The 24,405-nt window shown below is 34.7% G+C and overlaps 1 protein-coding gene across 1 annotated transcript in view; it reads right to left on the reverse strand.

Moving 5' to 3' along the window:
* Nucleotides 1-2,209: 2,209 nt before the first annotated feature.
* LOC113496087 (pleckstrin homology domain-containing family H member 1-like) overlaps nucleotides 2,210-24,405 on the reverse strand; it is a gene marked incomplete at its 3' end in the record, with an annotated part of 255,189 nt that continues 232,993 nt past the window's right edge. The window contains 1 exon segment of the mRNA XM_026875201.1: nucleotides 2,210-2,272. Within this exon segment, the coding sequence (XP_026731002.1) occupies nucleotides 2,210-2,272 (63 nt within the window).

Here is a 24,405-nt window from a genome sequence, read left to right on the forward strand (position 1 = left end):
ATAAACGTAAACACACAATCCCATAACTCAAAGCCAGTAAAAAAAAAAACAAAAAACCGTTAGATATATTCGTTTGAATTTGAATATGGCTCCCCAATTCCGTTCTAAATCCGAAATTAATTAAAAGTACCTTTGTAAATATGGATAGCAAATAAGGCAGGGTGAGTCATAATCCTGCAATTGTGAAAATCAATAGTGGCCATCCCCACGCCGATCTGTACACACTTGTGTACAAAGCTCTTATACAGAAGTACCGCCAGCAAAACAGTAATAAGAAATAATGTTTGTAATTAGTTTTGGTTGTGTTGGACTAATTAACTATTAATGTTTGTCCGGGACATAAATAATCATTTAAGAATTACCTTTTCTTGTAGCGTCTATTTTTGTTTTCTTTAAGTTTTTTGTTTCATTTTTATAGCACACAGTATTTTTTCTTCGAACATACAATCAAGGAAATACAACATTTCGTAACATCGAAAATGGCTTTATAAATATATTTTTCTTAATTCCTCAGCTTCATTTGCAGCATTGTAAAGATTCTAGCAAGACATCAACAAAATCAAATGGAATTGGAAAAACATACTAACAAAAATAAATAAAAAAAACGGCTTCATTTTTGGACAGTCATGTGATAAAGTCACACGGTAAGGCCAGTATTATTAATATTTCAAGTAATAAACATTTATCTTGCTCACTGTACCATAAGCTCTGGATCCCCCATCTCTCAGTTGTCAGCATGTATTCCAAACAGGGGTCCGTTATGACGTAACCATTCACTTGCCGAAATGACGCTATTTAACCGTTTTATATTAGGCTTAGGATATTTTTGGAAAAGTATGATTACATGTGGATCTCGTAAGGAATGGTATGATGATGCGTCATTATTTGTTTGATAGGTTGGTATTTTTTCTTACTATGACTTCAAACGTATAACGTACACTCATAATATATATTTTTTTATCTTTTTAATTTACGGGGTTTTTTCTCTGTAGAAAATGTCATCCCGATGATTGATACAAATCTTTTTTTTAAATTTACACTTACATAACATATAATTAGTGCACTCATAATATAAAATTCGGAATTCATTTTGTTTTTTTTTTTTTATTTTTAAAATCAGCATTATGTGCTTTCCAATTGAACCTTCAATAAGCGGCCAGGGCGCTTTGCGGTCATATTTTCATATTTCGATATTCAAAACCTCAGCTGGGATTCATAATTCCTCTAATTTTGATTCTTAAATCAAAAGTTATTGTATGGAACTTACTTGTTTATGACACGGTAAAGTTTTTTTAAGGGGAGGATTAAAAATATCAACCTTTACATAACTAACATTACAGTTATATGGCTTATATCGATCAACTTGTTTATTATTTGATCTATGAACTGTCGATTTATGGTTTCTGAACCGTATTATATTACAATCTGTGTCTTATTTACATACATATATTGTCACCTAGTTCGTAAATATAAAATGTTCTTTTGTTGGTTACTGTTTAATTCAATCACATGAATAGCACCATCATGTTTGTATTTTACAGCGGAGCCTATGGCCTTTGCATATGAACAAGAAGATGCTGTTCATTTAAATATAATCTGGATTTTTTTTGGATTTTTCTACTTTTATAGTAAGAAATACAAACAGTAAAATTAAAATAACAATGACGGTCAACGCTCCTAAAACAAAAAACGATCCGCCATCAAAAAGAAACTTTATTAAAACAATTACGTAACAAGTACCGAGGAATTTGAAAAAGGAACTTTATTAATCCTCAGACTCTAATGGTATCGCACACAGTGACGAAGGTATCTGTCAAACAAAAGCTGCCAGCACCCGACGCAGATGGGATTAATGGGATGTTTTTGCTGACCCTACTGACTTGCACATAATATACCTACTGGGAAAAATCCGTTTTTATTGGAAAACAGAGAGCTGCGATACGAAAAGGATTTTCTGTTCGAGTGATTGAATGAGTCTTGTTTGGGCATGAGTTTGATAAAATTGTTTAGTTATTAACGCAATTAATGCCTACTCGTTCGTTTATAGACATCACGAAAAAATTAGAAATGTAAGTTTTTAAACTTATTGCAGGTAAACATCTTTTATATCAAGACGTTAATGTTTCTAGCAATGGTAACTAGGAAATCTGTTTAGAAGAAACAAAGTCTAAAAGGAAGTTATATCAAAATAAATAAAGCTAATGTTTACCTTGTCTTCCGCTTCCTCTGCCCGGCCCTCGGCTTCCAGGACTCGCTGCTCGAGCTCCGAGAGCTGTAACAAAGAAACTCATATTGTAACACCTGCTATTAAAGTATACATAGACCAAAACTAAACCTCACAAGTCTCTATAAAACGGAACCCGTAGCGCCATCTCTTGGCGTATAAGAGTAAACTAAGCTTCGACAGCAGCGCCTCGGGAACGCTGTGCCAAATATGGAACTACCGTAAAAGCTCCCTTTCTATGTAATGCAACCACCACCCGCTAGATGGCGCTATCCCGACCAAAGCACTTTATTGAACCACGTGGTGGGTTGCGAAATATAAGTTCGTACACCCAGCTATTTATCAGGGAGGCTGTAGAAAAGGTATTATTGTTATGTAAGAGCGAATATTCGTGCGGTTTCTGAGGCGGGGGGTGGCATCGGCTCGTGAAAGGGTGTATGCTACTTACTTGCAAAATGTTATAGCAGTGATATATGTCCGTGAGACACGAGTTAGACTGTGTTTGAAAGGTTTATTTCGGTGTGACTGGTTTCCCCTTTTATGTGCACAGTTCCGAGTTGTCAATTTGAGTATCGAGCTTCGATAATTAGAAACTGGATTCATGGAAGCTCTTTGGCTGTTAATATCTCGTAGTACCAGTCGATATAATACGAGTGTTACGTAAAGGGATAATTTTATTCTAAACTTATGTAACCTAGTTAGTAGAATATAAGATTAGATAATGAAATACTTATGTATCGATAACATTTTCATTTTATTGGTATGATTTAATTGGTTCTTGCTTTTTAGTTACCTATAACGCAATTTAATTATGCAAAATTGCCGGAATAAATTCCGCGATTTCGGCTATTTCTGTTAACGTATATCAATTTAATATTTATAGAGTAATGTGCTTTGTAGTAGCAAACACAAACTAAATTTCGTTACAAACGTTACAAAAAAAAAGAATACAGAATTAAAAAGAAAACTACAAACTATCTGATGTTGACAGCCAAAAAGCCTGAACGAAAATACACGCTGAAAATTGTAGCTAATTTAAACTTAAGTAGCACGAAAACAAACATTCTCAATTTATTTTCTCTAAAAACAAAATTTGGAGTCTGTAACGAAGAGGCAAACAAAAATGGCGTGTGCATTGAGATTGCGAGCGCAACGACTGTCAAAGGAGACCCGGAGAATATGCAATAAATCAAATTGGAACCAGCTTTTAGTTTTTCAAAGGAAACGCCACCGTATTATTTTGTGTTTTCAAATTTTTCGATAACTTTGCTTTGAAATATTAACGTTTGTATTGGCTGAGACATTTGAAGATGAAATATTCTTTTAAAAGGATGCACAATTTTTGTATTTCTCTTGCCAAATATTGGCAGCTTGCATGCATGTTATTTCTGCTTGTGTGGATACTTTTATAAATCAAAATTTAGAACTTATGTGAGTTTCATCTTGATATGAGTGTGATATCTTATATATTACTGCTTTCCTAGTAATTTAATGGATATTATCAAGAGTGATGGATGCCTCACTTATTTTATTGGTATAAGGCAAAATGTATCGAACTCCTAGTTTTCATATGGTGGTGATGATAGTATTTGCAAATAAGCCACCAGGCATACATACTCTTTAATCTTTGATTTTTTTTTAATGCCTCGTTTGTAATTGATAACTAGGCATTTTTTAAATAAATCTGCACTTCCGAAATAGATACTACGATTAAAATAATTTGCCCAAAGGCGAGAACGAAAACGGAAATTACGTAACGAAATCTTCCTTGTACTGCTAACGACATTTTACAATCATCCTCTTCAAAATTGGCATTTACCAACTTTATGTTTACGACCTTCTAACACTAGGTACAGCACGTGATATCGCCTGGAGTCACATATCACAACTAAATCGACATAATAGTCGGAGCGACCATTCTTCTGGGCCCCTTCATTCAAATGCTCATCATTTATTTGTGCTGATACTGGAAGGTCTCTGTATTTTGGACAATGCGTATTTATAGCTCAATAATATGACACATTTGGGTCAGATCCTGAAGTCCCCTTGAAGAGTAATGCCAGTTTTATTGACGTATGTATCCATGTAGGTATTCTGCGTATCTGAGAGTTATGGAGTGTTTATATGAGTTTTGACTTTCGGTCTCGCCTTGATATCTTGTTGAAATGTATTCAGAGTTTGGAGGTACGGAAGTTACGAGGGTTCTTAATTGATTCTGTGTAACTGCCTTCATAAATCATTTGAGTATGTTTCGTTTTGAATTCAGTCGCGCGTGAAATGTTTTGGGTATTATTGGATGTAATTTTGTAAGATCAACTTAGGCATACCTATAAAGTCAACATTGGTATTTATAAGCTCCAAACATATAAGTAATACCAAGCTAATACTAAGACGATGTAAGAAATTTCAATAACCAGCCGAAATTTAAAACAGGGCTGCTATTCCCAATTTCATACCCAACAAAATATCGTTTCGCGTCCAATTTCTTGGTCCGAAGCATCTTAAAGGAGGTTTGGCCTGAAAACTTATAAGCTTTAACATCAAATAGTATGTTACTGCGCCCACTGATGCATCAAATCAAAGTGACGTTAAGATTCTGAGGGACTTGTTGGGGCGATGTAACGGTGTTGCTTATGTATTTTGATTCAAATTTACTGAGTAGAAGTAATTTAGCCCTTGTTTTCTTTCGTTTATGGACAAATAGACATATTAATTAATAGAATCTAAGATTACAACACATTGAACGTCTATAATAAAGAAAAGTATTTTGTAAGCAACAGATTAATAGTGAATTGAGATGAGAAATCTGGTTTCGAATATTCAAAATGGATTGATTCTAGAAATTCAGTAACGAGATTTGGCTTAACGTTAAATCCAATACGCAGAATCGATTTCGATATTATTAAACAAACCTTAATATAATATAGCTGTAAGCGGGTTTCCATTATGACTTAAATATTAAAACGAATATTAGTTTTCTGATACACTTATTGTTTAATAAGCTCTCTACTCCCGACATGCGATCTTCAATTCTTTTCTAAGAAAATGTTGTCAACAGTTTGAATGGCAAAAATTTTCAAGCAGGCAAACATAAGAACAAGAACCTATTTTGTTTCTATTTCTCGTCTTCTCAAAACACCAGGACCTACCCGGTCCGCTGGAGTAAAACCAAACCCCGTACCAATTTTCTGCATCGCATCACTCGCTAAAGATTTCAACTGCGAATTGTGAAAATTTTCCGCCGGACTGCGATCCTTTGAAGCCGACCGTTCGTACGGAAACTGCGTTACGCTCCAAACTCGCGCCCATAGTTTCCCGAAGTATGTACAATTGTGGTTTTGTATGGCTTAAATGCTTTTGAAGTAAATTGAGTCGGTAACAAACTTTTGGCATGGTTTCGCTTAGTTACGGGGAATAATACGATTTTGCGTACTTGAATTCAATTTGACTTGAAGTGGTCTGAAATTTTTTTGAATATTTTTTTCTGTTAAGAATTAACATAGGCACGTTATACGGAAGTCGACCCAAATATTTGTTCTAAGCGTTGAGTCCTGTGATTGCTTCATTCCGGATCGCTTTTAAGGGAGACCAGAAAAGGGTCCTTTCATCAACAAATCGGAATCGGACAAACGTAATTAAGTTTTCCCGTCGAAATCCTTCATTTAAACTCCACCGGAGAAATGGAAACAGATTTACACGTTTCTCGTTAGTACCTAATAGCATTATCGATGGCTGTGTGTGTTTACACGTAATTGAAAGTCAATTCATTTATTTTAAGATGATTAGAGTTTCACACAGCACAGAGGTCAACAAAATGAAAAGACAAAAAGTATTGTCTAATATTTACGTAAGCAAAGAATGGCCGGTTTAATTTATCAGTTTGAATTTCTATTTTTTAATAATGGCCTTTATTATTTATTTTATTATTCAAGATTGTGTTAAAAATAGAATGGCTCAGACGTTGAAGCTTGCTACAACGCTAGTTACGAATGAAACAGTAACAAACATTTCGAAACTCACTAAAACCGCACATCCCGGCACACTATTACAAGTCATCGAAACGCATTGTTAAACATTATTAATCTCATTAAGTAGATCGGCATTGCGGTGGAAACCAGTGATAAAGTAATTATCGCCTTCGGACTCCGCAATTAAGGCTAAATGCATCAATCATCTATCGGATCACCTAATTACTGTGTCTAATAGCAGTTGACTATAGCCATGTCTAGATTTAGATCGAGGTTTAAGCTCCTTGAAATTTAAGCTAGCAATTATGGTTGAAACTTAATGATCAGAATTTATGATATGAGCGCGTTTTGGCAGCAATTTTGACCGTGTTTTGAAGGAATATCATTTATGTAGCGAATTCTTTAAATTATAGGTCGTGGAATATTTTTTTTAGAAGAAACTGTTTTTTTGTGGTAAAGTCAAGTGGAGAAATTAAATCATTAATAAGGATGTGATCCAACCGTGAGTCGACTTTCATCTGAGTTTATTTCATTAGCGCTAGAGTTATTATAGACTAGTGATACCTATAAATGGTTAATCTGTAATTTGAGGTAATGAGTATAATTGCTTGAGGTCACAACAGTAACCAACATCAATTAAGCAATAAATCTTATTGATTTATTTAATAGATAAACTTCATTCGTCAATCTAAGCACCAGTAAAATTTCCAGCAATATACCTCCGATGTTACATCTTACTGCCGCAATAAACGCTTACAACGACCGCAAGACGTCCGCCCGGCGCGGTGTCCAAACGATAAATGATCCCTGTGGTGCAACGAGACACGGCGCGATCAAATATTAACAAACTACCCGACGTTACGGCGATTCAAATGTACTCGTTTATTGCTAGTATTGCGAGATTCTACTGAATTATGTTCACTATTCTGTGATACCGTGTTGGATTCAATTCTCAGTTTTGTAAAATATCGTTGGCGTGTTCCTTGCTCGTATAACGTTTTCATATTATTATTTTATGTGTTGAGTACTCTAGTGTGGTGTGTTTAAGTAAATGTTTATGAATATGCAAAGCTCTGTAATCTCAGGGAAACAATGTGGCCTTTACACGATCCGAATCGCAGTTTCGAAGTTCAATTTTATTCTTCACTAAGGTCATAAAAACTAGTGATGTTCCCGCAAGTTCGGCTAAAACGGGTCTCAAGTAAGACCAACTTTACATTTTAAAGTCCATCTAAATCTTAGTGATTCCAAAGTTTTGATGGGAATTGGCTTCCTGAAAGTTGGCCGTTATGTATTCCATAATGTTGAACCGCAAAACTTCGAGCATACCATGTATTGTCGTCGAGTTTTAAAAGCCATTATTTCAATATGCCATATGCTGCACCGTATGCTAAGCAGAACTATGAAGCTTTAGCAGACATTATACGAGCATATTGACACCTTAAAACAAACCACAAAATAGAACGAGACCATAAAGTTACGAATAGTCTCTATGAAAGTACAATACCCATTCCCTCTGGATCGTTTAGATCTCAAAACTAGATTCCAGAAGTTAGAAAAGCTGCGCTGAAACTCGGTCTAGTCGCAAAAGCGTGTAGTACCCTAAAAAAATACTAGCTAGGTATTTAAACAACAGTCTCGCGTACAAAACTTTTTTATACGGTGTCTCCAAAACGATTTTATTTTTATTTTACGCGTACACCGAGAAAAAGTCCCGCAAACTTTTAAAGTTGGCAAACTTCTTTGTGATTAAGTTACAAAAAGAAATGGATCTATTTCCTAAGTTGGAACTTGTGAGCGGAATTCCTGGATTTTTGGTTATTCGACGATTTTAAAAGAGCAATTTGTGACGAAACGTTTTTCACTAAGTTTGAACAGTTGGGTAATAGAATTTAATTTATTGTATGCCCTCGGGCCGTGCCGTAACACCGTGTACCTGCTGATGTCGTAACAATTTGTAAAATAAATTGTTATTTCCTTATTTATTTATGTTTGCGAGTTTACGTATATTTTGCTCGGGACAAAAAGAAGGGAAAATGGTATAAATGTGGCTGCCAGACCGTGGCAACAGCCAGGATTATTGTCGCCAAGCATGCATGTGCAGCGTACACAAGCAAACAGCTACGAAACTAATAAAACCAGGATAAATGCAGAGATTTGAATCTATATTCATTTATGTGTTTACGTTTTAAGTCGGCGTGTCGCGTGCTTCAAGCATTTGTGCATAACACATTTTAAAAATGGAGCTTTTATTGGTTATGTTTTTACTGGATACCTATTAAGACAAAATGCATAATTTCAGTGTTTAGTTTGTTTCTTTCCTAGAAATAGTCTGTTATAGTTTAAAAAAGTAAGGCTTAATTTCTGACATTTAGATATTAGGAAGACTACTGACTTCTACTCTATTCATTCACACCTACGCAAAATGCATGTCGCATCACCGAGTTCAAAATTAAAACTAGACATTCTCCATCAGTACAGATAAAGTTTCTGTTACATTTGCTCGGTGTTATAGCGAGCCAACTCTTCGGCTGCAGCAATGTAGTATAGCGAAGTCATCAGTGAACACATAACGTATGTAATTAGATGTTACAAAGAGCACCGCTCGGGAACACCGCTCGAGTGTTGGACGACCCTAAAGGTGCGTTTCCGTGAAAGACGGCTGATTAAAGTCGCCGAAAGAGGCAAGTAGAGTTAATACTCAATAGTTTATTTCCTCATAATGATAGGTTATAATTGAGAATAGTATGGACGCTGTCGGGTAATATTTAGAGTATGATGTGTGGATAACCTACAAGACTTGCAAATTATGGTCTTTCATTCTGTAATGGTCAATACAGAAAAAAAATGCAATCCTTGTGTCAAATGGAACTTTTGCAGTCATTCAAATCCCTTAATGAAGTATGAGTATTTTACCCACACTGGCTATAATATTGGTCTAGTGACTTATACTCAGCTATCCGTGCAGTTATTTATTTTGTGAGCGTTCAGTCGCAGTGCTTGGAAACGTACCTTAAATGGAATTTACTTTTTGAATTTATAAAGTTGGAATATACGAATTGTGTTTCACTGCGTAATTGAAACGTCACGTTTATATGGAATTGTGTATTTCGGTACAGGTCTACGTTTTTCGTGTTTACTGGTTTTTGAGGTATGAGAGTGGCCTAGTATTTCATTTAAATTATTTTTGGTTTTATATAAATTTATTGAAAATCGTCATTTATATTTTTTCACAATGAATATGAATCTATGATAATGATAACACAGTATCTACATTGTCAATAGAAACTCAATACATGAACGATTAATTGTTCTACATAATCAATATAATCCCGAAAATATAAATACCTTAATGGCTTTTTTCAATTTACACAAGCCAAGTTTGGAAAACTCCCTTTTGCTTTGGAAAAATCGCGGAATTTCCAAACAGAATTTGGTTTCCCTGTCGCCTTGTACCAGAAGGCTCTGTCAAAGTAAACCCCAAAGTTATATGGAAGTACCTGAGCGTTGCAGCTGACATTTCCACCCGTACAAGTTCATGCTACCTAACCTTATATTAGAAGCACTATTAACGGTGTTCCATTGAAGCCACAACGTACGTAAACCAGAAGGTTAAAACTCTATAGAAATAAGAAGATTGAGTTAGGTCGTTATCACATGATAAAGTAATTATAATTATTCTTTTACTGCAATATATTCGTGAGGCTAGTTTTTTTCAATAAAAGAGATTTATTCAGGCCTATTTATCGGGATCAACAGCAGACTTTAATCATGAGCTGACGCGGCAGCTAGTTCGCCGCCAACGAATGAACCGAAGTATCTCTCAAGTACGAATAATTGTCATGAAAGTTACGATAAATTTTAGGGCTAAAAATAATCAATATTTTGTAAGAGGTATATTGTGTTTCAGGAGCTTGTAGCTTGGAAGAGACTCATGTATATTGGTTTTACTGAAAGTTAACACAAAGTGCCATGTTGGTACCACAAACTTTATGAAACCGCTGTAGTTTTCTATACAGCTGTGTGTCACGCCTGTTTGGACCTGCCTCTGCTATTTATATCTGTATTACGTTTAATCGTTTTGTTTTACTCTTACATGTACAGTTTTATGCCATCAGATCTTGTGACGACATAGTTTAACTGTTGCTTTTAAATAATGTAACAGGTTTTTTTAATTACTTATAAGCTAAAAAAACAGATTCTTCTCTGTACTCGCTATATTTTTGTTTAGGATATTTTCCCTTTACGTTACGTTAGACGACTCTCTAACCATGTTACTTAGTTCTTGTGTCGCGGGGGCTTTCAAAACATTCAAGTCCAAGCACAAAGACACCTTGACTCAAGACAAGCATTCTTGGGTGACAGAAAAGCTTGTCCTACGCAGGGTACCCGCGACACACCGCGACCATGCGGCTAGCCGTCCACGGAGCAGAAAACTTTACTTATAAGCTTCACTGTTGTTTTCTTTCGAAAAAGATTTATTTTAGCACTCCATATTAGAACACTGTATGCATATGTGAGAATAGTTAGGCCAGACGAGATAAGGAATGTAAAAACATTTTCAGTGGTTCATGACATTTTATTTGAAAAAAACTGTTATAAAGTTCGAATTTTATCCTGACCAAATCTTGACAACTACCGTACTGACTGCTTTCTTGTACCACGAAACACATAACGACAGCTGTCATCGACCAACTGACGCCATAACTGCCCGTACGAGTGATAAGGACAGGGATAATAATCCCTCGCTATCGCAATGTAACTCAGTAACGGTTCGCTTGTTTACGTTTTTTATCTCGTCTGGTTGGCCTTACTTATAAATGAGGTTATGTAATAAAAAGAAAAACACAATACAACAACATATTTCTAACGAATTTTAGTCCGTCTAGTCAATGATCCCAACCGACTCTAGTACTGCCTCCCTAGTACTCCTAAAGCCATTTCCACAAAGACAAATGGTTTTCATTCGACCAAACATTAGCACGAAATATTGTTTATGACAGTTGTTTCATGTATACTCGCTTGATTTAAGGCAAAGTTTCACTTTGCGTAGTTAAATTAGTTTTGTCGGTCTGACTGGAGTTTCTATCTGTTATGTTAAGCTTGTGATGGTGTTTTGTTTTATAAGTGTTATAGTTGAAACTGTTTGCTGAAGACTGGTTTGGTTTAAAAAAAAAGGAGTCTTTATAAACTTACTAGCTGTTGCCCGCGATTTCGTCTCCGTGGGTAGAAGATATAAGTTATGATTTATACCTGCCCTGTTTTTTTTCACATTTTCCATTGTATCTTTGCTCCTATTAGTCGCAGCGTGATGGTTTATAGCCTAAAGCCTTCCTCGATGAATGGTCTATTCAACACAAAAATATTTTTTCAATTTGGACCAGTAGTTCCTGAGATTAGCGCGTTCAAACAAACAAACAAACTCTTCAGCTTTATACGAGTATATTAGTATAGATTTGATGGTGTTTTGTTTTATAAGCGCTGTAACTAAACCCACTTGAGTAAGACTGGTCTGGTTTGAAATTGCTTTTTTTTAAGAATGATTTCAGCAGGATTTATACTGTATATTTTTTTATCAAAAGATTTTTAGATATTTTTTCAATGTCATGATTATTATGAAACCATGAATTGTTGTAGTAAATGAAGAGTAGGCACTGTAGGCAAGTTGGAGTTCATTTATTAATGCGTTTCTTGATAGTGGTGGAAACATTTACTAATTGCCCATGGTGATGTCACTGATAAATTATAACTATCAATTTCATAAGTTCCAGGAATACTGCATGCAGCTCAAAGCTATTCAACAAAATTAAAAGAAGCACATCCCGTCAGACCCGAAACAAAATCACCTACATTTAAAACAAAATCAACCTTAAACGAGTATATTTACAAAAATCATTGAATACACAATGCATAATTTACAATGTATTAAAATACAAAGTGTTTCGAGGCTTCGAGGGGTCTATTCAATGAGTTCGAAAATCCTGTTAGCTCCCCAAAGGAGAACGGCGGGAAAACATCTTTCATATTTTCAATAGCTTTGTATGTGCTTGACATTATGGCCAAGTTCATGTGTAAAATGGTGTAAGTATTGTGTATATAAATCGATTATTCCGATTTTTCGAAGTATTTTTTTTAACGAAATAAATAAAAGATTTAATATTTCCTGTCGCAGGTCTGCTGGGATTTTCTGCCAAAATTTCATGACAAAAAAGCAGTGCTATTTTTGCAATCATATTTCAATATTAGCGGAAGAATTTCATTAATTAATTTCAGGTCCAATTTAATTAAATCATCATTATTATTATTTCTATCGTTTGAGTTAACTTTAAAAATTATATAGAGATCTAAATTTTCGATCTGAAACGAACACTAAAATTCGACTACACACAATATACTAAACACACGTTTACACATACGTACAGTCTTTGTTACGTCATCACACAGCGTAACATATTGTAATGATCCAGTGTAATTATGACGTAACGGGCGCATGTAGCGTCGCGTCGCCCGCAACCGCCGGACGCCATCTTTGCATGATAGATGTCCCGTGACACGCCGACCAAGTAGGGTTGTCTCAATACAATTATTGAGAATTGTTTTGTTTAGATTATTAGACAGCCTTTGTCTAAATTGTGACTAGAAATCATAGTCTAGTCGTTACTTTAGAAAGCTTAAACAATTAATGAAGTAGACAGTAGACTTTAAGGACGAAATAACAAATATGAATGAATAAATTTTAATAAATATGTTCATGACTATAACAGTTATGGAGCTTGACAAATCTCTGATGCTGATATACAGATATCGTTACAAAAAGTACAAAAAAAATGCAGTATTTAAAGATTAACAAGACAATAAAGGCAATAGACCTTAAATCGCAACTGTTACATTTAAAACTGTCCAGAATTATCAAAACACACAAACGTAAACATTAAATAATTCAACTGAAAATCTCAAACCGGGTCAAATGAATACAACAATGACAAGCACGTCACACAATACGCAACGCTCGTATCTCCGGCGTGCCAACCCTAGCGCGCAACAAAGGAACCAACGGGCTTTTAATAAATTATTCTACAGAACCCAGTGCAGCTTTTAGAGTTTGAGCGAATTCAGCTCATTTATTACGGGACCCTTCATCGTACACAAGTGATTTTTGACGAAAGTACTAAGTCGATTGCTTTGACGTATATTCATTGTTGATTAAACGAATTGGGTGAGCTTTCCGATTCGAACGATGATTATTTCCGGGAATTTTGACCAAGAGAAAGCGGTTGAATGGAATATTGGGATTGAAGATTTTTTTTTGCCTTAGTCACGATGTCAACGATTCAACTCTAATATGATTTTTTGATTCATTAATTCATATTTATTTATTTAATTAGGGACATAAAACAGTTACATGCTATAGAAAATACAAGAAAATCCTTAAAACTAAAGGCACAAACATGTAACCCACTCCAATGTCCACATATTAACATAAGAATAAGAGAAGTGTGGTAAAAATTAACAGAATACATTGCCTTCTGCGAAAGCTTTTTGTTTTACAAAATAAAATTATTTATTCCATAATCATAATTAATATCTATACTTATGTATAATGTAAGTTAATTTAATTATTCTTAATTCCATTTAATATAAATCAATCAATTATGATTTATTATTTACAAGTTAAAAAATAAATATAATTTTGTGTACCTACATAAATTATTAAAATGATATCAATTTGTGAATTTTGTTTAGGAGGTTTTTCAGTGTTCGACCATTATACTGTAATTTTTGTTGGCCGTTAGCATAATTTAATTCTAATACTGATCTAAATTCTAGTCCAACAAAAGGGTGAAAATTAAAAGAAATTTTATTCCCATATTCATACAAATCTAAAAAAAGAAAACATTTTTTTTTAAATACTTTTTGCCATATCAAAAGCCGACTTCAAATTAACATCGAGGCTTTTCAACATTGCATTCACATACAGTTGCAACTCGAAATCCATTTCCACAGCCTAACCACATTTCAAAAAAAAAAAACTCCTATAACGGACCGCCAATCATCGGAATAGCATCCATCCATCACGTCAGACCTCCAATTTTCACAACTTTTTTATTCGAAGCCATTTTTTTTTCCACAATTAATATTGCTAGGAATGGTTAGAACATTTATCATTGGTAAGAGTTAGGTATTTTTAATGTTTTGATTTGGAAATTAGGACTAACTTAGGACTTTAAGGCTCAAGAGGAAGTTTGAAAGTTTATTTGGCAACCAATATGTTGCTTTTGGATTTCAATAGATTGCAATAACATACATATTGGTTTACTTATTCTAGAAATTGAATATGTAAACAAAAATCCTCATGCATTTCACTGTATTTAACTTCTGTCCTAAATTATTTTTGTCAATAAAGATTTCTTAAAAAAAACATATAAATAATCTTCGAGATCAACCCTATTAAAGTAAAACGATTGCACAAAATAAAGGACCATTATAACGTCTTGAAACAAAACAAGAACAATTACTTAAGGAGTCCCTTTAAAATTCTTTGAAAACCACCGCTCCCATACATCGCAACCCCATGGGTGCGTTCTCAAGAAATACTGATAACTGTCGCTTTATCTTTAAAGTTAAACGATTTAACTGTACTATTAACTGCAGGGAATGTACACAGAAGGTTTTCTTTTGAAAAAAATATGTGTGTTGGTTACCATTACATGGTTTATTATGACCATCAAGTAAAATATATATAACTATGGGATGAGTATTTTTATATTAAAAAAAAAGTAATTTCACAGATTTTTAGGCAAACTGATGTTAAGTGATTACCGCCGCTCATGGACACCCGCAACACCAGAGGAGACACAAGTGCGTTGCAGGCCTTTTAAAAAAGAACACGCTTTTTCTGAACTGTCTCATTCGATCGGAAAAACCACTGGCGACAGATCATTCCACAGTTTAGATGTGCAAGGGAAAATGTCTTGAAAAATACGCACCGGAGCGTTTCATCAACCGACAAATACTTGGACGAAAGCAAGAGCATAGATAGACCCTTATTTTCTTGGAGAAAATAGTTCTTTTAGAATGCAAACTACTTTATTGAGGTACACTCATAGTCTGGATTTGTAACCTGCCAGTATTAACGTGACAGCTAGATCTCGTACACATAATAAACAGCAGTGTCATACCCTCAGTCCGTCATCTTGGATGTTGTGATGAACGAGCAGGAGATTATGTTTGGAGGATGAGTTACAGCATCCGTTTATTAGGGTGACCTCCTGCTAAATATATTCCTCTGATTTAGAAGTTATTAAAATATATAAATAAATATATAAGTAGGTACACGATATGGGCGCTAAAAATGCTAGCAGTTTGAAAGTCATACTCTTTTCAAAATAAACCTGTGCTAGGTTTATTTTTGATTTTTGAACTTTACGAATTATAAAATGTAGACGTTTACTTAGTGCTCAAATATTAGGCAACATAGAATTTAACTAAGGTTTTCGTCAGGAAAGGGAGAGGGACGCCAACCTCTGTTTGATTTACCAGTAAATCAATGAACATTTATGTTCATACCTAACCACTTCATACCTTGGATAGAATTCTCTTAATTTTACAACTAGCCTTGAACACATTATGGGATTCAATAAAATTATTGATTGCTTGAATTTCCATGCACTCTTCACTCACTTTGAATCAAACCCTTTATCATGATTTACTGCACAAATTACCATTTATTAACTCTGAATACTACAATTTCAACTACAGGGTGAATACAAATTTAAATTTACAATTGAATTCTCTAAAACCCACGTAACTTATCAAGTGTACCTTCTGAAGCTTGTAATTCGAGTAACAAGTAGGATGGGTGCTCATTCGAAAGATATACGCCTGTGTAATGATGCTTGAAGTTAAGTAAGCGCACGAGCAAGTAGTTTTAACGCCAGCTCCCTGTATTTCAATGGGGGTTGGTGTGAGTATTGAGCGGATAGCGTTTTGTTGGTAGATTAAATATAGCATGGATAGGCACGTAGTATAGGTCACTACGTCAAAACCCTCTGTGCACGACGTGTCGAGGATTCGATCCTGCGTAGGACAAGCATTTGTTCTGTGTTCGGCTTTTTTTGTGCAAGTGAGATAATATTTTGTCCAAAGCCCGACGCGACACAAGGATTAAATTCCTGAAAGAGAAAGTTCATTAAAAAAAACTAATAACTTAAGAGAATATGAATTAGCGTAACATGGTGAATCTTTAGACAAATCTGTTAATTTATATAAATTAACTCATAGTCACAGCTGTCTGAGCGGTATCTCTATTAAGAAACCGCAATATTGTTACATTTTCGGACTGGTGGAAAAACCAAATGTAAGAAAAACACAGAATTTTATTTTGACCTCTAAAGCTCGTGACTTCCAACCCACAGATCGAACTATTCATCCGACTTACTGAAGTACTGGGGAAATATTTTAAAGAAAAATTGCATTTTTAAGTTTCCACCTCACTTAGTTTACATAAGAGCCGAATAAACTGTTGAAAACTTATTGTAAAATGGACTAAGATTTTTAAAGGAGTATCAATAGAAGTACGGTTCAATAATAATTGAAGATTTCTGGAGATAAAAATACAATTAGTTTACTAGATTTTAGGACAGAGTTTTCGAAAGCAGAATTTAATACATTACTTGGCACACCTCTTTTGCGGCACGGCGATCAAACATAAAATTTCAAAGTGGTGGCGACTTGCAATAACTAACAAAAAAAAATCATCTGGCTCCTGCAACTATGTACATTTCAATCCGGTAACTTTCCCGAAAGACCGATTTTCTAAAAGAAAAAGGAAACGTTTTTCTTAAAATAAAGAAAAAAAATTTGATTGTTTTAGGCATAAAGTGGTATATGATCCGTTCTTAATAATGACAATATGTGAAAGGAGATACCTTATCCATCTCTAGAGCGAGCTTAAGGAATCTTGTTGATGACTTCGTTAAGAAGCTAATGCAACAGCATTAGCCAATCACTGATCTTAAAAATGCGAGTAAAGCATATACCTATCTAAAACCTCAGATAAAATAATGTTAAGTGACGTAGTTTGGTGACAAAGACTTTCGATGAAGTCTGCACGATCGTAAAATGGGTAAAAATGGATTCCTGTTAACAAGGCTCCGCTGTAAGTGTATCTGTCCGTCCGTCCGTCACTAGGCTGTTACGTCATTGTCATACAATAATTCATGGATTTCAGTTGTTAATCAAGGAATACTAAAAATAAAGATCGAAGTAAAGCTACGATTACGAATGATTGAAAATGACGATTACAATTCATTTGGATTGGTTTTTCTCCTTATTGACACGAGTCTGACTCGCACTACACCGGCTTCTATATTAACAACAGTCACTAACTTGCTTTAAGAAGACTAAAATATAACGCTTAGTTTTTGTTCAGTTGAAGCCGTTAATCTCAGGAGCTATGTACTACATACTCATGAAATATTGTATGGTATATTCTATTTCATAAGGAATATCCTGGAAATCCTTATAAATCCTCTATTAGACGGAACAGTACGTTCAAGTTAAAACGTAGTGCGCTGGCAACACATTTTGCACTTATTTTAATCTCAAACAACAATGCGCTTAAATAACAGGAGGGTGGAATGTACGTCGACAAACATATAAGAAAGTTCAGAAGGTAAAAATAGTATATCTAGAAAGAAAAATATTTGACATAGGCTTTGCGTCATATGTCATATGTAGGTGAAATTGCTTGCGTGAATTAGCTTGGCACAAAAAGATTGCTACTTTAGTTTCAAATAAAGTTAAAACACTGATTGATACAGCAAAAATATCTCTTAACAGTAATATAAATCCATAAAAATACTAAGACTAACTCTAAACATAACTATTGGAAAATTAAAAAAAGCAAGTAGGTACTCCCGCACTAAGGAATGATTCCTTGTGTCGCGTATTCACAAACATTCAAGTCACATGCACAATGACACTCAATTGAGAACAAACGTCATGATCCACGATATCACATAAATGAATCTCCTTCGCGGAGATCGAACAAGTGACACGTCGCGCACTTTGTGCTTGTCGTGGTGACCACAACTATCTGTGCAGTCTGCACTTAATTGTAAAAAGTAAGAACAGTCACATCCAATTTTTTTAGCTTCTTTTCAATTGTGTCTGTGTGAAGTGGACTTTCTTTATTCCACCTTTTGTAGTGGCCCTCTTGTGAAAATACCAAAATTTTACACAGAAATTCAGCGGAGCAGGGAATCTGCCGTATTCATTGGTGTTGCCATGAAACGCATTATCGTGTATCCTTGCTAACTATAATATGTGTTATAAAATTATAAGCCTGTCTGGGAAATCCTGGATGACAATATCATTTTGTAAGTTTTAGTTTTATCTTCAAAATATTCCTGAAACGGTTTAGAAGAACCCATTGGACAATAATGGAAGTTTTGAAATCTGCGCCTCTAGCCAAGTGATACTTCAACATTCGAATTTGGTCGAACGTATGCGAAAAAGCCTGTCATAGGTATAAGTCGCATGACTACTCGAAAGGAAATGTCATTTCGTCGGTTTTGTTTTGAAGCTTGCTTCACACTGCAACTCTTAGTTGGATAATAGATATTGGGTAAGCTTTAAGAATACTTTGAAAATGTCATAATATTCATACGGTTTCTAGCGGATGGTGGTAAATTGATCAAATACGTTGCATTGTCAAGTCATGTGAAAATGTACTTCAGCATACACACTTTGTATCTTTGGTTAATTTCGTAAATACTAAGTTATTTTAGATTGGTTATGTTAGATCGGGTTGTTTTGTGTTTTCCCGTTTATAAATCGTGGATTATTGAGGACGGCGACCTTAGTTATCCTTTTTGACATTCAAATGAATATGAATTATTTACCGATTATAAATACAAATTTGCGTTGGACATTTCTAATGCTGTGGGCGCTAACCTAAATTGCATCTAAATCAGCATCAAAGGTTTTCGAGATTATAAATTTAGATGCTTATACATATAATGTACCTACAACAGTTAGTAACACAGCCCTTATTCGAACATAAAAGCGACACATACCATTAAATATCACTTGCAATGTCCAAGCTTTCAAATTAAATAACGCTTCAAAAAAAGTCTACACAAAATTTTTGCTCAACGCGCACAATCCATCCAGTTGAGCATTCTGCGTTTTAATCCAGACACAAATGGGTTTTTAACCAGTCTGTGTACGCAAACAGACAATCGCATATGTTATGTGTACGGACATTTCTGAACGCCATTACAGAGAGCCTACCGCAGCTTCAAGTTATATTATTGCACGCGTGGGAGAGAGATGCCACGCTACGAATTATAGCACGCTATCCCGCTCACACAAGTGCAATAATATTACTTTAAGCGGTGTTAGATCCTCTGGTCTCATATGGTGCGACTTTTTTTTTCGCCTTTTTTGCGACGGTTTTCTGTCGTACTACCGCGACAATTTATTCACTGAGACTTATCTCCACGCTTTTTGCCCTAAACCTGTGTTTAAATGAACGTTTTTCTTTTTATCCTCAACATTTGTAGCTGGTGATCGGTTGGTTTTTAACAGACTTCAAAAAGAGGTTATCCGTTTGAAATATATTTGCGTGAATGAATGTAGGAATCATATTATTAAAAGGCCTGTTGGACACTGGACAGTGCATAAAGGGAATCATCTATAAAGTAAGTTTTGCTTAGTCTCTATTTATATCCATCGTTGGTCTATTTGTTCTTGTTAGCAACATCAAAGGAATGTTGAATATTTACAAGGGTTGGAATGAAAGAAAATTTTTGTCAGCCGGTGATTATCCCACGCGATTTGTGAGTCAACTAGGGTTGCTACTTAATGAAACTGTTTATAATATAATGATTGTATTTTCAAGAAAAATGTTGTGTAGGTCTAATTGGATTTTGACTGATGACATTTTTGGGAAATTTAACGTTTTTTTTTTGATAAACTTAATTAAAAATTGTATTATCTATTTTGCTGGTGCTTATTTTAGGACTTCTAATTCTTTATTAAATTATGTAACGGTTTACTCACGTGTATTTATCGGGGTAGCCCGACTAGTTTCGGACCCAACCGGAGTCTTTAATCATGAGCAGACGCGGCAGGATCGCGAGTAAACCGTTACATCATTTAATAATGAATCATTCTCACGATAGTTACTATCAAAATACTTCTAATTCTTCTTTGCTTACTTATATTTTAAATACTTTTTGGGATTTACCTATTATAATAAAATCTCATCACAATAATGCATATGCTCCTAAGCTTAAGGTTTTCCCGCAAAATATTCTACATTTACCTACATTATACGGAACTCAGCCTAAAGACTTTATTTTTCAACAAAGTTACGTATAAAATGAATTAGTTGAGAAGTGGGTCAAAGTGTGTCGCCCTACCTGACACCATCTTTATTTTTGGCATAACGTAATTTTTATGTTCAAGTTTGGAGATATTAAGTTGTTTTCGTCGTAATTTTGTTTGTATATTGGATATTATCAAGCTGTTTCGTTGATGTAGGCGTTTGTTATTCATTTTAGAGCGTGTTAGAATTGTCAAACGTTTTGGATTGGTCCAAAGTTTCTGGAAAAATTGCTTGACTTTTTTGCTGGAGGAAAGAGAGAAGTTGGTTCAGTATATTCGCATAATAATTGGGGCATTATTAAGATAACTAAAAAAAAAACAAAACGTCTAAGACGCTCGTATGTTTCGTTGTCCAAAAGTGACATATAGAGGTCTAGGCGTTATTATAAAGTTTTTTATTTATTTTACTAGGAATTGAATACCTCAACGCCGTATAACTTTTAGCCACACGCTAACTCAACCATCAGTAATACGCTTAACATCTGCCGTGAGATTAAAAGTTACCCAAACAGACCCAAAAAACGACAACATCACTCAATAATCCTCAATTTCCATCAGAGATCTGAAAAAACTTCGGATATCCGGTAAAAGTGGTTTATTCCGGTTGAATCCAGATCGGACACGGGGTAGGCGTGCCCACTGCCGGTGACAAATGGTCAGTAGGGATGATGGTATTGGCAGTAATAGGGGATTAATGGCATGTTACGGCCCTTCTTGAGTATCTACTGGCATTAGGTAGAAATAGTATTGATATAAAAATATTTGTATATAAACAGTAATATCTTCAAGGTGTCTTGATATATAACCCTTTAATATATCAAAATTACTCTTGCAGAAAAATATTCTTAATCTAAACATCATTACTGCCTTTAGTGCGATACTAAAGGCAGTAGTTGTTATATGCGTCATCTGTAAAACATACTTAGGTTTTTTGGGACAAACTGACCTTCGATTAGAGGCCGACCAACGAATTTCAGCTGTTTATACCATGTCTGTCTCCTCCTTACATCGTTATCCTTAACATTGAGATTTGTAACCGCATAGTCTGCACTTTTGCACGTAACTATGATCCTCCGATACCTGTTCTTATTTTCAGTATCATTTTCATTGGCCTAGCCTTTTCCCAACTATGTTGGGGTCGGCTACCAGTCCAACCGGTTTCAGCTAAGTACCAGTGTTTTACAAGGAGCGACTGCCTATCTGACCTCCTCAACCCAGTTACCTGGGCAACACGATACCCCTTGGTTAGACTGGCTGTCAGACTTTTTCAAGCTTCTGGCTACCTGTAACGACTGTCAAAGATGTAGGAATAACAGCCGGGACCCACAATTTAACGTGCCTTCCGAAACACGGAGGAACTCGTTATGACAAAGATGGTCACCCATCTACGGACCAACCGCGTCAAGCATAGCTTAACCTGTGATCGAATCACTTATGCGGTTATAGCTTAGCCACGAGCTCCTCATAATGATTTGATCGGACTAGCCGGACTATCGGATTTTGGCTTTGTTGAAGAAGCCAAAAGCAGAAGACTGATGTCTCCCTAAACATGCCATCAACCAAGTCTTCAGATAAACTTATAAACTATCAAGTATACTGATGCTTTAGTCTGCTATAACTCAACTATCAAGCCAATTTAATATAAAATTTATCGACATCTGCTGTCATTGATAACTTTAAGTAACGATAATAGCAAAAAACTAAAAGCGACTACTTCACCTTTTCTTTAAAAGTCAAGTGCCACCTGAGCATAAGTTCCTGAGATATTAGTTCGAAATATAATACTTTATAGAAAGTAGGCTAAGTTCTTTTAAAATGTTACCGCTAAAGTGCTGGTATAATGTTCACGTTAAGAGATTAGTTTCAAGCCTTTTTCCATAAAATTTCTTTAGAAAACTTAACACCGTTCAGGATTTAAGGGTTACAGAATAGTTTGGCTGAATTGGAATGGACTACAATTATCTTATGAAGGTATACGATGTAAATTCAGAAGTAATAGCAACATAAAAAAGTAAAAAAGGCTTGAGGAGTAAACTAATACTTTTGAAAAGGATGTATATTTATAAGATACAGAAGATAATGATCAAAACTACATCAATTGTTTGAAGGCTGCCTTAAGAAGATACATATAAAACTTGTCAATTTAAAGCGGTTACGAATATTTAAATTAGAAATAGTAATGACATAGTGACAAGTCTTTTGAAGTCCAAAAATTGAGAATGCAATGGCACAAATAACCCGTTAAAATAGATAGACAGTAAGACCCAAAACACTCAAAGATTCTTATACAAAAACAATCCAGGTTTAAAATACGCTGCACATACATTGGCACAACATACACGAATGTTCCATTCTCTTAAAACGTTTGGGTGTTAAGAAATATCGTCTCTTGTTTTTATCAGACGCTGTCGACAAAGTTTCAAAAGGAAATTGAAAAGTACATACATTGTTTGGAGTTTCATAACGACGATCAATTTAAAGCGGAGGTTGATTGTACCACTTAAAATATAAGTTTTGTGCATTTCTCTCTGTCGGGACGCTTCCATTTTATACCAAGTTTTACGGTTGCTGCATGGACTGGGATAGATCTGAGTCGAATTTATAAAGTGGGATAGTAAAATGGAATAATAAGATTGACCAGATAACTGCTTACTTGTCTGTGGTATTCTATAACCTTTATTTAGTTTGTAAATTACTTTGGATCATTTGAATATGAAGGGTTGTTTGTTGATATCCTAATATTAATATAACGAATTTTAAAATACAGTTTTGTCTTATTTTCCAAAAAGAGGATTCTGCAGCTGTATTTCGTGTGATGCGGTGAGTGGTGAAAGGTGGGCGATACGTGGAGCTGTCTATGTAAAAGAATACTTGACGTTCAAAAAGTGCTGCTTTGTACCTGTGCTTGAATGAAAGAACTATGATTAGTTCGATATGGATGTAATAAAAAAAAATGCAAGTTTTATTTTTCGATTTTTTTAATCTTCCACTCTATTATTTGTCTTTTATTACTTTTATCAAAGGTCTATATGACTCGAACATATACAAAATGGCCGCCTTAGTTTTTCTTCATAGTAAAGTATAATGTAAACGTCATTTCCTATGAAATATTTAACGTAATTGATTTCCTGGAGAGGGAAGGTCCCCTCTTGCTACATGATCGAGTTTTCGCTGGATCATAACAAAAATATGTTTTTCGAAGGAGGGCTCTTATGCTTTTTGACAGCGATTGTCTATACTGAGTGGTAAAAATTATGAGTTCATGTTATTTGATGTGTAAGTGCTATCTAGCTAGCTTTTTAGTATTCACTATCTCTTCGTCTTTAGTTGCTTAAGATATGAAAACTAAAATGGACGTCAGTTTTTTATTAGATTCACTTTATTGTGGAATGAGTAGCCTTTTATAGATTTTAAAATATTTTATTGAAAAGGCCAAAAACTGGCAAACATTTATACCGATACAGTAATTATGGCTTAATGTTAACCTAATTTTAATAAATTTTTTTATCCACTAGACTTCACCATAAGTTGTTATGTATTTCTGAGGGCCCTTAAGTATAACTTTGCATTCAAAAGTCGCATTGACATTAATATATGAATCATTGTAATGAAAATCCAATAACATAATTATTACTTATTGCTGGTAAACCAGGAAATAAATTCAAATTATGAATCTACGAGCGTCCATTTTAATCCACCTAATCTATATTCTATGGTCCACCCCAAAGACAATAACATAAAGTTTAATTAATCAACACTAAACCGCGACAAATATAATTTTGCCGGTGACGAAAATCGGAACTAAAATTTTCCCGAACA

The sequence above is a fragment of the Trichoplusia ni genome, chromosome 7 (assembly GCF_003590095.1).
Source record: "Trichoplusia ni isolate ovarian cell line Hi5 chromosome 7, tn1, whole genome shotgun sequence".
NCBI classification, from domain to species: domain Eukaryota; kingdom Metazoa; phylum Arthropoda; class Insecta; order Lepidoptera; family Noctuidae; genus Trichoplusia; species Trichoplusia ni.